Source organism: Xenopus laevis, chromosome 1S, assembly GCF_017654675.1.
Source record: "Xenopus laevis strain J_2021 chromosome 1S, Xenopus_laevis_v10.1, whole genome shotgun sequence".
Lineage (NCBI taxonomy): Eukaryota > Metazoa > Chordata > Amphibia > Anura > Pipidae > Xenopus > Xenopus laevis.
In genome coordinates this window covers 37,162,372-37,179,603 of record NC_054372.1, presented here as the reverse complement: position 1 = coordinate 37,179,603, position 17,232 = coordinate 37,162,372, and the positions used below count along the sequence as shown (strand labels likewise).

At 34.2% G+C, this 17,232-nt stretch overlaps 1 protein-coding gene across 1 annotated transcript in view; it reads right to left on the bottom strand.

Annotated features, from left to right (window-relative positions):
• Positions 1–6,877: 6,877 nt before the first annotated feature.
• glra3.S (glycine receptor alpha 3 S homeolog) overlaps positions 6,878–17,232 on the bottom strand; it is an 82,590-nt gene continuing 72,235 nt past the window's right edge. Inside the window, exons 8-9 of the mRNA XM_018243200.2 lie at positions 12,397–12,543; positions 6,878–8,462 (exon numbers count right to left, since the gene is read on the bottom strand). Of these exons, the coding sequence (XP_018098689.1) occupies positions 8,184–8,462; positions 12,397–12,543 (426 nt within the window). The 3' untranslated portion in view covers positions 6,878–8,183. The remainder of the gene's footprint in view (positions 8,463–12,396; positions 12,544–17,232) is intronic.

Below are 17,232 nucleotides of genomic sequence, written 5' to 3'. Positions count from 1 at the left end.
TCATCTTCTCCAGTAATAAATAACATTTGGCTTTTGTTGCCAGATTACATTCAATGTGGCTCATTTGTTAATGCAGCGCAGCACCTAATCTGGTGCAACTGAATGTATGCTCCATTTTGTTTTGTTTCTGCACATGTTGAAAATATTGGGCAATTATGTCGCAAATAATGACACATTCAAAACTTTGTTAGCTTTATAAAGGATAGGTCATGTCAGACAAATTTGTTTTTATGATGAGGTAAGATAGATGCTGGACAGTGGGGGAGCAGTAGATGTGATCTGTTTGGATTTTGACAAAGCGTTTGATACCGTGCCCCACAAACGACTGCTTTCTAAATGAAGTCGTTTGCACATGGATAGGAAACTGGCTACAGGATCGGGTACAGAGGTTGTTGTCTACTTGGAGTAAGGTTCTTAGTGGGGTCCCTCTGGGCTCAGTATTGGGTCCACTTTTATTTAACTTGTTCATTAATGACTTAGGGGAGGGTATTGTAAGTAATTTATCAGCGTTGGCAGACAACACAAAATTATCCAGCCCAATTAATTTCATCCAGGATTCGACATCCTTGCAAAAGGATTTTGACGAACTGGCAATCTTGTCAGCTAAGTGGCAGATTAGATTCAATATTGATAAATGTAAAACCATGCACCTGGGATGGAAACATATCCAAACCACTTATACCCTTAGACTGATGAGACTGTACTAGGCAAATCCATAATAGAAAAGGACCTTGCAAATAATAAACTTGGCTGTAACAAGCAATGCCAGTCGGCAGCATCAAGGGCAAATACGTTCTGTATTAAAAGGGGCATTGATTCACGGGAGAATGGGGTCATTCTTCCACTGTATAGAGCACTGGAAAGTCCCCATCTAAAATATGCCATACAGGTTTGGTCTCCAGTGCTCAAACAGGACATTATTGTAGGATGCAGAGATGGACAACAAAGCTGGTAAAAGGTATTGAAAATCTTATCTATGAGGAAAGACTGGCCAAATTGTGGATGTTCACGCTGGAGAAGAGGCGCTTAAGGGGTGATATGATGACTATGTATAAATATATAAGGGGATCATATAATAATCTCTCTAATGCTTTATTTACCAGTAGGTCTTTCCAACTGACACAAGGTCACCCATTCCGGTTAGAAGAAAAGAGGTTTTGGCTAAATATTTGGAAGGGTTTTTTTTACAGTGAGATCTGTGAAGATGTGGAATTCTCTCCCTGAATCAGTTGTACAGGCTGATACATTAGATAGCTTTAAGAAGGGGTTGGATGGCTTTTTAGCAAGTGAGGGAATACAGGGTTATGGGAGATAACTCATACTATAAGTTGATCCAGAGACTAGCCCGATTGCCATCTTCGACTCAGGAAGGATTTTTTTCCCCCTCTGAGGCAAATTGGAGAGGCTTCAAACATTTTTTTTTGCCTTCCCCTGGATCAACTAGCAGTTTTATATATATATATATATATAATATTTTTAAGACCTGAGAGTGCGGATCTTAATCGCTGGATTTAGAGTTCATTTATTGATGCTGCACCCAGGCATATTATTTTCATTATCGTGAGAGCTGGCTCTTTGGTGGACTGTATATATATATATATGCCTGGTTGCAGCATCAATAAATAAACTCTAAATCCAGCGAATAAGATCCGCACCCTCAGGTCTTAAAAATATTAAAAAATTATTGTTCAATCACAGTCTGTGATTGAACAATACATTTTTATTATTTTTAAGACCTGAGAGTGCGGATCTTATTCGCTGTATGTATACATATATAGTTACTGTATATGGTATATACAGGTTATATATAGACTAAAAAGGTTGATCTTGATGAATGTCTTATTTCAACCTAGCTTACTATATTACTATGTTACTATCTTTCTTAGGGGCATGGCTGTGGGTGTGGTTACAGTGTGCAAGTATTGCAGGAGTAATGCAATTTGCATGGATATATGTGCTAATGTGCACCTACACAGCAGCATTGATATTTTTACGACTGATGGTTTGAAGCATAGTTCTAATGCAGTTGTGGCCAATAGCGCTAGTATATGTGCATAATTTATTACAAGTCTTGTGACTGAAAATGCAAAGTTTCCTGTGCCGCAAACATCAACGTCCAAAGTAGCACATTAATTGCACTTTAAAACATTTGTGCGCTACATTAACGCAAAAGTTTAACCTGTGCGACCTTTTCAGTGCAGCTCTGTGTTAATAAATAAGCCCCAATGTTTCTAAATGTTTAAAATAAATTTGGTCTCTATAAAATTGTCTCATATACAGTTATTGCTAAAATACAACTTATGTCTATAGTATTAAGAAAAACTTACCATAAGTGGTTATGGAAGACTTGAATATATCATTCACAGTTTTTCTACATTTCTTATAAGGATTTGAACTCTTCTTTCAAGTCCCATACATTAGGGGCAGATTGATTAAAGGTGGAGGTGAATCTTCGAATTAAAAAAATTCGAACTTCAAACTATTTTTTGTGTACTTTGACTAGGGAATAGTCCAAATTCGATTCGAATTTGAAAAAAAAATTTAATATCGAAATTTATCATGTGCTGTTTTAGCCTATGGGGGACATCCTAGAACCTATTTGGAGTTAATTGGTGGACTTTGAAAAATCAAAGTTTTATTTGGGAAAAACTTTGAATCAAATTAGATTGAATGCGCTATTCATTCAATTCGTACAATTCAAATTTGGTCGAATACGGTCCTATTCGATTGAAAACGGACCTATTCAACCAAAAAAACGTTGACTTAATAATTTCGGTTTGTCTTTTTGAATTTGAATTTCAACGTTTTTTCAATTCAAAATTCAACCCTTGATAAATTTGCCCCTAGGTGTGATTTTTTTTAGCTAAGTGTAACACATGCTGGAATAAAATAAAGTCACAATAATTAGTGACATGTGAAACCACGCGCATTTCACTGATGTCACAGTTGGTAGCAATCTGGCCATGCTCATGCTCCACCCTCTGTGGTGACATGGGGCTTGTAAGAATGTACTAGACTTCCATTGCTGTAATGTCATAACTAAACCATATCCGTTGAATGATGACATCATAAAAAGCTGAAGTCACACAAATTTTACCTTTAACACAAAGTGTCATTATTTTGGGTATTAATACATTATATTATCCTTTTTTTTTCTACTTTGAGTTATGCTGCGCCCACTTTCTGACTTAGTTCCTTCATTTCTATTGGTCAAGTGATGTGATTATTTTACAGAATAAGCATGCTGCAGAATTGCCATAAACATGTAACTACTGTAAGAGGCACTGGTATCCGATAACATGCTAGTGGTCGTCTTTTAAGATTAAGCTTGAAATCTGAGCTATAAACTCAAAGATCCGTGACCTTGCAAATCAAACTTCTAAATATCTTGCAAATCTTCATATACATAACCATCACGCAACTGTTAAGAAAACCCTAGTACTAAGGCATCCTATATGTGTTACCTATTCTTGAGGCTTAATTTAAGGTCTCAGTATTTACTGGCATGTCCTGTACGATAATTTGCCCACCAGCCAGGTTAGTACCTTAATGGGGCTATTGGCCCTATTGTGATAAACAAACAAGGGACTAGTTTTTAAAACCATTAGGCGGGGGTGCAATGAGGGTGTGACCACAAAATACATATAGTCAACTACAAGAGTCCTCTGCACTCAACCCATTATCAATATATTTAAGACAGAGACATTTTGTGCATACTGCTACTAAATAATGCCTTACCCTTTAAACAAAACAGGGATTGTTTGTCCATATATTGTAGTATATTTAAACTGGCCAACTACGTCAAAGTCATCCCATATCTGGCCAGTCCTACGCTTAATTTTCATCTGATTCATTAAGAATTCTATTGCTTCATTATACATTTTACAAAGGGACTACGTTTTACCTGCAACTCACTTGCTGCTTTCAAAGTAAAACTCCCAAATTTGGCTGCCCTTTTATTAGACACCAGTGGGATCACCTGACTATAGTTGGAGAGGGTGGGAGCTACAACATGGAGCTGGTCACTGCTCCTTTATAACAATAACAAACAAGTGATAAACATCAGATTCCTGAAGAACATTACAAAGGGCATGTGATTGTTGTGCTCGGATGACTTAAATGTTGCTCCATCTTTGTGTGTGTGGGTTGAGAAAAGTCATCATGAGATGACAGAAATGTAAAATACTTCCTCTAAAAAAGTCAATATAATAGACCAAATTACAGCATATGAATGCATAAATAAGCTAATGCAGAACAAAACCAAGACCCCTAGTTTAAGGGGCAAATTTATTATAAGTGTTAAATTGAAAATTTGAATTTTCAAATTTGTTTTATGGTCACAACTCTCATATTTGAATTGTGAATTATCTAAACTCGATTTAAGTTTTAATTCGAAACTCGAGATTGATCATACTCTGGCCCTCAAATTCGACTATTCCCCACCTTAAACCTGCCAAGTTCATGTATAAGTCAATGGGAGATGTCCAGGGACAATTTGAACATGTAAGTAGCCTTCCTGACTTTCGAGTTTAGTTGAATTAGATTCGAGATTTCAAGTCTGATATATGGAGTGGATATTTGCAGGAAAAAAAACACACACACACAAATTGTAGTTAGTTTAATAGGAACGCAATTAACCTGCAAGTATAATTTAAATATAGTACAATTTCAATGGAATATCTACAAAGAGATTTGAATGTCTATCAATTATATTATAACAAATTGCTTTTGAAATTCTTAGCTGGTGCACATTCTTCTGCATAGTCAGGTTACTTTTGAACTACAATACTTCATTTCACCAAACAGATTGCTAACAATAAATGGAGACCATAGACTTGAATAAGGTTTAATTTGAAACATTTTGATCTATTATAAACTATGCAATCAGTGTTATTGACCTTTTCCAATCACCCTGCTTTATTCTATACTATAAAAAGTTTTTAAAAAATGCTCTTTTTTCTTTTTTTGCTTAATTCAAATTGCTTAATTCAAATAGATATAGAATTACATTGCAGAACACTCCAAATTCACCAGCCAAATGTATAAATCTCTGAAATGCTTTTTATACACCATTTCAATTTTTCCGCAACTCTCCATTCTTTTCTATGGGATTTTAAAAATAAGTATTTATCAATGCGTGAAAGAGAAAGTTCATCCTTTGATAAATACGCCTTTCAAAATCCATAGAAATGAATCAAAAGTGGTGGAATTTCACTCTAGAGGACTGTGGCGATCTCCTTGATAAATATACCCCAAAGAGTGTTGCCATAGAAGTCAATGGTGAAGTCTGCAAAAATTTATATTTTTAATGCAATGAAATGATTCAGTTCAAAGAAATGCTGATGTTTATTGGTTTTAATGGATCTCAGAAACCCTGAAGTTTTAGAAATTTGAAAAAAATGTAAACCTGCAGGAGAAACTCATTTTTTTTCTGCATGGCTTAATAAATATGTTTGTGTTTTAAGCCATTAATCCTGTTCATGATTTTAAAAACAAAATTCAAATTGCAAAACAAAATCTCTCTCTCTCTCTCTCTCTCTCTCTCTCTCTCTCTCTCTCTCTCTACCAGTAATAAGGTTTAATAGTACTATGTATTGAAACCAAAAAATTTATATAATGATAAGATTTTATGATAATATTGTATTTTGGGCACCCTATTCTTCATGCATATTTTAAAGTGCAATATAAATAAGTAATGAAAAAAAAATGTAATTCTGAAAAATGTAACACCATCAAGTGTAGCGGTGCCAACCAAATGTGACAAAAAACTCAATGCCTTATGAAGGTAAGGCTCTGTATTTTGTTCCATGACATTTCTCTTTTTTTAAAATTTAAATCTTAAATCAAATCTAATGCTTTTTAGGGAATGTATTCACTTTTTATGGGATGTCTAAACAACTTGGCTATGTTTAGCAATGCCTTACCTGACTATTGTTACTGTACTCTGTTTTCACTTTTAATAAATGTACCTGTTTCCCTTTGGTGAACAAAGCTGTTTCTAAGTTTCTAAGTATTATTTTATTGTATTTTATTTATTTTATATTATACTCAACAGATTTCCTTTTGTCCCTCACATTTCTAATTAGCAAATCAATTTGTTGAACTAACAAAGGCCTAACGTCACTAAATGACCACCTTTAGTCTATTAATCATTTGTCTTATACTTAAACAAGTTGGATCAGTCACAACTTTGTAGAAGTTGAAAGCCGCAAATGTTAGACTGTACAGCAGGTTAAAGTATACAACAAATCAAGTTAAGCTATACAAAAAATCTGTCAATAATTCTTGCAAGGAAAACATATCAATCAGATTTTTTAGACGAATTAATAAAAATAATGCATCCATATTTTTCAAAAGTTACATTTATATAGCAACTGTACAAATTTTATGTACATAAAAATAAAATATATTAATGTGTGTTCATACTGTATATATATATATATATATATGTATATATATATATATATATACATACATACATACATACATGTATATGTATATTTATATATTTTTTTCTTTTTTAGTTAGTTAGTTAGTTAGTTTAGCTTTAAACATATATTTGCAATTTTGGAAACAATTATTTAGACACATATCAAAACAAAAACTGAGAAAATGTACAAAGATCTATAGTATATTAAAGAAAACAGCCAACTTGGATCAATAATTTTCTGGATAGGCCTATGATAAATATTTGACACCAGAAATTCTCCCGAAGGGTTGCACAAGTACTTTTACTTCACATGTACACCATTATCTTTTTATACAGTGATTCATGTGTTCATCAAAGCTCTGTCAAAACTGATACTGTAATTATAGTGAAAAAAAGAATAATAAAGAAAAGGCACCCTTCTAAAGTTTTTTCCCTGTCTGCAAATCAATATTACAGTAGCCATTTTATAATGTTTTAGGGGAGAAAGTCTTCTATTAAAGATGATGATATCAGTTGCCACCCTGTGCTGTCAATGTATGTATTTGTATTGTTTACTGTTTAGAGTTTTTTTGTTTGTGAAATGAAAAATGGAATCTAAGAATTTGTATGCATTTCTTATTTAAATTTGTCTAATGCTGTGAAATTGTCATTTTGCGCTTGCAGATTATTACATTTTGTTTCTTGTTTACATCTGTTGATAAAATGAGACCTTTGCATTTTTTCTATTGACAACTCAATAAAAATTGTACAAAACACAGATTTGATAATATAAAGGGGGTCACTTTTCAATGACTATAAATCACCGATAAAAAAAGATATACACTTAGGAATAGTTTACAAGAAATTAAAACATAACCACAGTTGAGGTAATGCACCTGCAATTATTTGTTTCAGAATCTGATATTGTCCGTGCCATAGAGCATTAGGACATCGGAATGTATGTTCTAAGAACAGAGTTAAAACTGGGCACATAAAGGTTCATAGTGTCAGCAGCTATTGGCAGTTATGACCAAAATGGCCTGGATGCAGAGTGACCAAACTTTGGAATTGGAACCAGAAGGTTTCATTTGGACATAGTGATACATTATTTTGGCCAACTGACTGTATCAGGCTGTGTATGTGGTCAACGGCAGTGTTCTGATTTTTCTGACAACCAAATAACTGGCTTAGTGCCATTTCTGGTCTCTGAGATGCATGGCTGAACTGGCCACAGATCTTCTCCTTGGGCTGTCCCATTCTGCAGTTTAATGTGTGACCAGCATTAGACTCCCCTGAATAATTATGTAAAGTTTGCTAAGAAACTCTTTCCCGGCTGAATCGTGTGTAAGACTGGCTACAATTGATCCTTGTACAAAATATTACATTGATCTTAACAAAAAATGGACATATTACAATTTGTCTCTTGATAAAAGGAAGTCGTTGCTTTTATAAGATTTAAAAATGTAAAAAAAGTTTGCATTTTGTAGTCATAATTGTAATATTTAAGTAGATTGGGTTGGTCCTGCTTTGTACAATAGAAGCAAAAATACAATTACTCTAGAAAATAATGAGTGATTTGATCCCATTTAGTAGAACTGTGAAGACATGACTGGCAGTAAAGTTTAGCTGTAACACAGGCATATTTAGAAAAGTGTTTCACATTTAGCAAGTAGGATATAAACAAGGTCATTATATTCCATGGGTGCAAGATTTCATAGTGTAACTTTCTTAAATGCTGTTATGACTGAGTGCATTATCTGTTACAATAGAACATTTAGTCTTGCTGTTGGTGAAAGTCCTCATGTCTGAGAATTTTATATATGACCCAGTAGAATATATTAAAAATCAAAAAGGCTAGGGGAAAACAAGCTCGAGAAATTGTGTCTATCTTCTTTGCTCTGTTGATAAATACCTTCCTCATCTCTTCATGTGTTTTTGATGCAGGAGGAGGAGGATTTAGTGGTCCCTTTGGATTCACACCATCCTTTGCCTGTAGACAAGGTCCCATTCCATAGGCTGTAAAACTAAAACGACTTTCTCTTACATCATCATCCTGCAAAAAAGAACAGAAAAAACCCCAAAATGAAACTTCAGTGTGTCATTTGTGCCTACATATAATCCGGTACAGCTATAGAATCCATTATCTGGAAACATGTTATCCAGAAAGCTCCAAATTACAGGAAGGTCATCTATTATAGACTTCATTTTAATTAAATATTTCAAAACTTTAATACATACATTTCCTTTTTCTCTGTAATAAGAAAACAGTACCCTGTACTTGATCCTAACTAAGATACAACTATTCTTTATTGGTGGAAAAACAATAATATTGGGTTTATTTAATGTTTAAATTATTTTTTAGCAGACTTAGGGGCCCATTTACTTAGTTCGAGTGAAGGAATAGAGGAATAATAGTTCGAATTTCGAATGGTTGAATATGGCTACTTCAACCATCGAATGGGCTACTTCGACCTTCGACTACGACCTTCGACTTCGAATCGAACGATTCAAACTAAAAATCATTCGACTATTCGACCATTCGATAGTCGAAGTACTGTCTCTTTAAAAATTTCTTCGACCCCCTAGTTCGCCACCTAAAACCTACCGAGGCCAATGTTAGCCTATGGGGAAGGTCCCCATAGGCTTCCTAACAATTTCCTGATCGAAGGAATATCCTTCGATCGATCGATTAAAATCCTTAGAATCGTTAGTTTCGAAGGATTTAATCGATTATTCCTTCGATCGTAGGAATAGCGCAAAATCCTTTGACTTCGATATTTGAAGTCGAAGGATTTTACTTAGACGGTCGAATATCAAGGGTTAATTAACCCTAGATATTCGACCCTAGGTAAATGTGCCCCTTAAGGTATAAAGCTCCAAATTCCAGAAAGACCCCCTTATCCAAAAAATCCCAGGTCTTGAGCATTCTGGATAACAGGACTCATACCTGTAGTTCGAAATTCCACTGCTATATCAGAAGTGATATATATATACAAGATATGCCTCCAGCACATGCATGGATTGCATGTTGCATTTCAAATTGTTTATATTCTGATATTTTAATAAACAAGCAAACATACAATAACTTAAAAAACAAAAATAATGCATTGGAGTTTATTTTCTTAATAATCCGAGTAGTATAACATGTATGTTTATATGCAGGTCTTCAGATTTCTAAATCAGACTTCTTGTGCCCTCTACTGCTTATTAGAATTTACTCACTACTGCTTAATGTTAAAACAAAGGATTTAGCAAACCTTGCACATTTAATGGTTATGTGGCAGGATCTACTAATATTGCATACAGCCATATTTCCATATACAGCCATATTGAATTTTTATTTTAGTAGAGGTTTTGAGGCTACTATATCCATGCTGATAATAAGTAGACTATTTTTTATATGCTATTTGATAACAACATAAAAACAAAACAACTGCACAGAAAATAAGGTGGTAACCATCTGCCTTGTTGACTCACCAACACATAATTTTGTGACTTTTTCTTGGGAATAATGCCAACAATATATAATTATATTCATATATAATTTTTCACCCAGTAAATGCCAGTTTGCCTGCCAGAATACTGTATATACAGTACCTACTCTTGGCGCGCTACTCTCTTTTCTTTTTTTTTTCTGATGTAGCTTTTCAGTCTTATCATCTTAATAACCCCATGCAATTCCAAACCAATGTAATCCTCATATAGATGTCAAAAGAAATTAATTTACTGAATGACCAGGCAAAGATGTAGAAATACACGTTCTAGTCTGATGAGACTAAAATAGAGGCTGCTGACAAAATGCAAAACTTTAAATATAGGACAAATCTAATGCTGTCTACTGACAGTGGCTCACAGCAATCACAGTTAGTGCTGAGGAATGAAGAATTAAAATTGATGTTTAATGAAATATTTGGTTGGCAAATTGCTTATTTTTATAAAGGTCTCAGAGTCATTCAGACCATCACAGAAAGGGGTTATACCCTCCACCCACCTTTTCCCTCATATCACAGATGGGGAGCAATGGGAAAAAATAAAAGACCAGTGACTCTTCTAGACAGTAAACCCATACCCTACGTTCAAAGCACTTATATAACAAGATCCTTTGATGCACCCCCCTACCACATGCTAGCAAGTATATATATATATATATATATTCAATTTAGGAATGAATCATCCCAGGACCAGCACTTCACTTCGTAAAATACTTCAACTTTTATTTAAATACACATTTTTGTGTATATGACATGAATATGTGTATTTAAATATAAGTTGAAGTATTTCATAGTTACATAGTTACATAGTTACATAGTTAAATTGGGTTGAAAAAAGACAAAGTCCATCAAGTTCAACCCCTCCAAATGAAAACCCAGCATCCATACACACACCCCTCTCTAATTTTAAATAAATTCTATATACCCGTACCTATACTAACTATAGAGTTTAGTATCACAAAGGGAATTGCTGGTCCTGGGATCATTCATTCCTAAATTGAATTATGTGTTTAAGAAATTGACTGTAATTGATCTATCTTCAATTAAAATATAATATAGTTTTGGAAAACAAAATTGTTCAGTCCAGAGGTAAACAAGGGAACGAACATACATCATGCTATTTTTTACTAATTGCTTTCAAACCAAGTAGTAACTTGTGCTAGCATCTCCTGCTTGAAAAGTTGACAAATTCAAATACAAGACAATATAAAAGCACCACAAGTATAATAGCAATTTAAAAAAAATGTCCATCTTTTCTTCCAAAAGACAGAAATATATATTTGTTATTTTCAAAACGCAGTTTATAGTGCCAGCAGACTTCTGCACTGAAATCAATTTCTTAAAAGAGCAAATAGATTTTATCTCATTTTGAATTCTGACATGGGGCTAGACATAGGGGGCCCATTTACTTAGCTCGAGTGAAGGAATAGAATAAAAAACACTTTGAATTTCTAATGTTTTTTTTGGCTACTTCGACCATCGAATTGGCTACTTCGACCTTTGACTACCACTTCGACTTCGAATCAAACGATTCAAGCTAAAAATCGTTCGAATATTCGACCATTCGACCATTCGATAGTCAAAGTACTGTCTCTTTGAAAAAATTTTCGACCCCCTACTTCGCCACCTAAAACCTAACGAGGTGCAATGTTAGCCTATGGGGAAGGTCCACATAGGCTTTCTAACAATTTTTAGGTCGAAGAAAAATCGTTCAATCGATGGATTAAAATCCTTTTCATTCGATCGAACTATTTGTGGCAAATCCTTCGAATTTAATATTCGAAAGTCGAAGGATTTACATTTGGCAGTCGAATATCGAGGGTTAATTAACCCTCGATATTCAACCCTATGTAAATCTGCCCCATATTGTCAGTTTCCCATCTGCCCCAAGTCATGTGACTTGTGCTCTGATAAACTTCAGTCACTCTTTACTGCTGAACTTGAAATCGGCAGTTTGGCACGCACTCAGCAGGACTCCAGGCAGCGGTAAAATTCACTTTACTTTATTACACAAACATATATCGTCCCATATATCGATTCTTTACTGCTGTACTGCAAGTTGGAGGGATATCATCCCCCTCCCTCCCCCCCCCAGCAGCCTAACAACAGAACAATGTGAATGTAACCACTTAGCAGCTCCCTAACACAAGAAAACAGCTGCCTGTAAATCTAAGAACAGCATTCAATAGTAAAATCCAGGTCCCACTGTGTTACACTCAGTTACATTGAGTAGGAGAAACAATAGCCTGCTAGAAAGCAGTGCCGCCCTAAAGTGCTGGTTCTTTCTGAAAGCACATGACCAGGCAAAATGGTGCATACACACCAATATTACAACTTAAAAAAATACACTTGCTGGTTCGGGAATGAAATTTTATATGGTAAGGTATATTTGCAGTGTAAACAGTGTAATTTAGAAATAAAAAATACATCACAAAAATCATGGCAGAATCCCTTTAATTCAAGATATAACAAAATTATATGATGGTTTTGGCATACCCTATCCTTCTTTCTCTTTCGTCGAAACCTTAGAAGTTCTTTGTGTTGCCTTGATACAAAATTTACTGCTGCATATTCCAAAAGGGCAGAAAAGACAAAGAGTAGACACACTGCCATCCAGATATCAATAGCTTTTACATAAGATACCTGTGATTAAAACAAACACATACATATAATTATAGCATATTTTTAACCATTTTTTATTTGCGCACAGTTGACATAAGGCAATGCAAATTGATGCATGCAAAAGCACATACATACAGTATATAGGAATCCGTAGTTTTAAACATTATTGCTGTTGGTGCTTTCTTGTGCACCTATAGGATGCAACTACAGAGATAAGTAATGATTTATTTTATTTTAACCGACTTTTCTAAAATAAAATAAAGATAAAACCTCCAAAACACAATCTGCCCCTGTATACTCATGCCATTCATATTTATTAGTAGTGATGGGTGAGAAAATTCGGCAGGTGCAATTTCACCAAAAATTTCTGGGTTTCGTGCCGGTGAATAAATGGACGACTGCGGCGAAAATTCACTGGCGAAAAATCCGTTGCATCCAAAAAATTACAAAATTTAAAAAAAATTATTCGGACACCCATTGACTTTAATGTATTTGGATGAAATAGGCGCACATATATAGTGGGAGCTGAAATATAGAATAATTTTGACGCCCATTGGCTTCAATGCATTTCACAGATTTTTCGGAACAAATTAGCCCATGTGCTGTATATACTTTTATTCAGAAAGTTCTAAAAAAAAAAAAAAAGATATGGTTTATGTTATTTGTTAAACTAAACAAGGCAAAAAGAGAGACTGAAGCTAATCCATGTATGGTCCTTGTGAGGTAGATAATTAGATAATTACCAGTGCACAAATAATCCCTTTGCATAATGGACTCCTAACAAAACAGTCACAACAAAGAAGCAAGGGAGGGGGCTGTGTACTGGTAATTTCATTATCTGCTTCACAAGAACCAAATATTAAATAGCTTCAATTTACCTTCAAACAGAGACTGAGCTAGTGGTATGCAAATTACAGTACAAGAGGAATAATAGAGGAAATTAAAATAAAAAACGGTTTCTGTTTTGACTTCACCTATGAACAAGAAAAAAATAAAGAATTAATATTAAATATCTTAATAATACAACTGTGGAGGGTGGTATGCATCACCTGCATACTAAATTGTAGTATTTATTTTTTACTAATATCAAATAAGATTTCTTAATAAATTACAATGTTATTAATAATGCCACTGATTGCTTTTGCTTTATGGTCATGGTCAGGGTTCTATTCAAGAACATTAGAAATAAATCTTTGCTCCTTTGAAGTAAACTCTACGGTCGAACTGCAATGAAATTCATGTACAATGAGGGGCCTTGACTTGGCACGTGAGCTTACATATTTTGGCCAAAGTGTGGTACTAGATACTAACACCTCATTTTTTGCAATAATTATTTTTTAAAGGAAACCGTGCACTGGCAAATTTTCTCTTTTGCTTTGTGTACAGATATTGGCTTTTTATCGTTTACGCCAGCTGGTCAACTCCAGAGTGAGGGTTAGACTGAGCGCTGGGACAATGGTGTCTCCGGTAGCTGGTCAACGCCACAGCATGAGTTAGACCGAGCACTGACAATTTATTTTTATGTTACGTATACAAATTGTAGCCATATATTGCCTATGGCTGCTATTTAGCCTTTAAAACATGGAATCACTAATAGATATATGTTATGCTTTCCCACTAGAGCTCCTGAGCTAAGGGTAAGTGCACAATGGTTTTACTACTCGGTCACACTGGTTGCTGGGGGACTTGATTTTAAATGCAATACAAACTTATAATGCTCACAAACAGTGTAGGACTCACGTACAATAAGGGGCCTTGGCGTGGCACGTGAGCTTACATATTTTGTGTTACTAACACCTTATTTTTTGTAATAATTATTTTTAAAGGCAAACCGTGCGCTGGCAATTTTCCTCTTTCTCTTTGTGCAATGAAATTGAACCTAACTAAACGTAACCACACTTTGATCATGAAAACAAACACAAAGAATAAACCTGTGAGTTCCATTTATTATCAAGGTTTATTGCCTTGACCCAACCCTTCCCCGATGTATTGACAGTAATGGGATTCTCATTTTTATGCAGTCTTTTCACATTGAGCCATGCTACTTCACATTACATTTGAACTGACCATCAGAGCTGTATAAACACCGATAGCTTTAAGTTATTCATTTATAAAGAAACAAATATTAATGTATTGAATTTATATGATCTATTCAACAACCATTTTGGGTTCGACCCAAAATTCATCTTGCTCTAATTTCCGAACACTTATAAATCCTATTTTCAGAATGAACTCATTCTAAATACATGCAACAGCTTTAGCAAATCATTGGAGACAAAGTATTTAGATCTTGTAACAAGAATTCTGCAAATGGGAACTATGAATATTTTACATACAGCTCAAAGTAGTCATCAGAGATTACACTTAATTAAAGTCTAGAGACTGGAAAAAGAACTGTTCTCAGATATTTTGTGCCTCAGCTTTCTTACCTAACATGGTAGTACATTTGTTGATTCATATAACATCTAACCTACTTGTTATATTAAACATATATATTTATATTTACATTGTATATATGAATCCTTAACATTTTAATTTTCAGTTATCAGCAAAATAGTAACAGCATGAAGCTTATTTAGGAAAGTTTGAATTTATGTTTTGTGTATTTGAGGTTTTTTTTAAAGATTAACTGGAATGTGTGCTTATTTATGAACTAAAATATAAAAAATACTTGATCAAATATAAATGAGAAATAAACCTGAATGCAGCAAATTTGTATTCTACTCAGCATTTGTCAATGGGTCTTACTTCGCTCCTCTACTGACCTGCTACTCAACTCTTCTCTCATTACCTCCTCACATGCTCGCATTCAAGACTTTGGAAGGGCTGCACCCCTCCTCTGGAACGCTCTCCCACGATCTGTCCGACTTTCTCCCAACCTTTCTGCTTTCAAAAAATCTCTGAAAACGCACTTCTTTCGAGAAGCCTACCCTCACTCTGCTTAACTACAAAACGCAACACCACATACAACACCACATTTCTCACCCACTTACTTCGATCTTGCCCACTCCCACACCTTGTGTATTACTCCCTTCCCTTTAGACTGTATGCCTATGCATAGGGCCTTCCTCACCTCTTTGTACCTGTATTGATTGTGATGTTTGTTACTCCATATATTCTATGTATGTAATTCATGTGATGTTGTTGTATAATCACAGTTACTTTACAGTGCTACGCAATATGTTGGCGCTATATAAATACATGTTAATAATAATAATGGGTCAACCAATTCTCCAAAAAAATGTAAAAACATATGTAATTAAGTAATTAAAATGAATTATGTAATTAAAATGTAATTAACTTCTACACGAATTTGCCAGCTTTTGAATGCAAAATTTTTATATTCAAGTTTCGATTATTATTTTGATTAAGTAATTATATTCGAGATTTAGATCAATCTCTAGGGGGCACATTTACTAAGCTCGAGTGAAGGATTTTAATGAAAAAGAACTTTGAATTTCAACCATCAAATAGGCTACTACGACTTCGACTTCACCTCGAATGATTCGAAGTAAAAATCGTTCGACTATTCGACCATTCGATAGTCAAAGTACTGTCTCTACATACTTCGACTACATACTTCGGCAGTTTAAACCTACCGAGGTACAATGTTACCCTATGGGGACCTTCCCCAGCACTTTTCTAAGTTTTTTATGATCGAAGAAAAATCCTTCGATCGATCGCTTAAAATCGTTTGAAATGCTTAAAATCGTTGCGCTAAATCCTTTGAATTCAATATTCGAATTCAAAGGATTTATATTCGAGGGTTTACTAACCCTCAAAATTTGACCCTTGATAAATGTGCCCCTTGGATTCAAGATTTCAAAATTTTAATTAAAATTTGTACGTTTTAGCACAAAAAAAAAAAAAAATAGAACATGAGTACTATATAAATGCTCTCTTGATTTATTTTGTTTTGGTTTGGATCAATTGAAAGTATCCCCTTGTGTCCTATGCCAGGCTATGCATGCAGTTAAAGCAATAGTGGAAATCATTGTAATAGCATCCAATCTTACTCTATCAGACAGCGTAACAGAATCTCTCATAATACAGAAGGTTCATTACAATTGTGTGATCCATATGTGTGGTTCAATTATACAAAATATGAAAACATAACCGAAAACATAATGTGCAGAGAGAATAAAAGTTTAGTGCAACAACACATTTTCCTTTTGTGAGTCCAAGCTCATATGCTCCAAATATGAATTTGACATTTTTTTTAAAGTCTTTGTGAGGTGCAATTCATAACTCAATATACAGAAAAAGATTTCAGTGCTTTGTTTCCAGTGGAGTAGATTAATCGGATTACAGAATTATATTTTACTTATAGATATTAATGATCAAGAAGTGACATATAGACATACTTGGACAAGAAGTAGCTAGAGAGAATTTTTTTATAAAAATAACTTTTAATACACAGAGAATTTTATTTATTTTTTCTATAGGGTAATTTATATAGAAAATTTACTTTTGATAATTGGTGAAGAGACTATACACTAAAGTAACAGATAAGTGCAAAAATTGTAATTGTGTATTGTGATCTGTTGCACTTTGAAAATTGCTGTTATGTATGTATTTGTATAATGGTGTAATATGGTGTTTTGTCAATAGATGGATTATATATAAATGTTTGAGCACATGCTGCTTTTCGTAGCTTGATAAAAAAAACAGTTGCTGGTATCCTGGTCAAAACCCTTAATCCAATAAAGG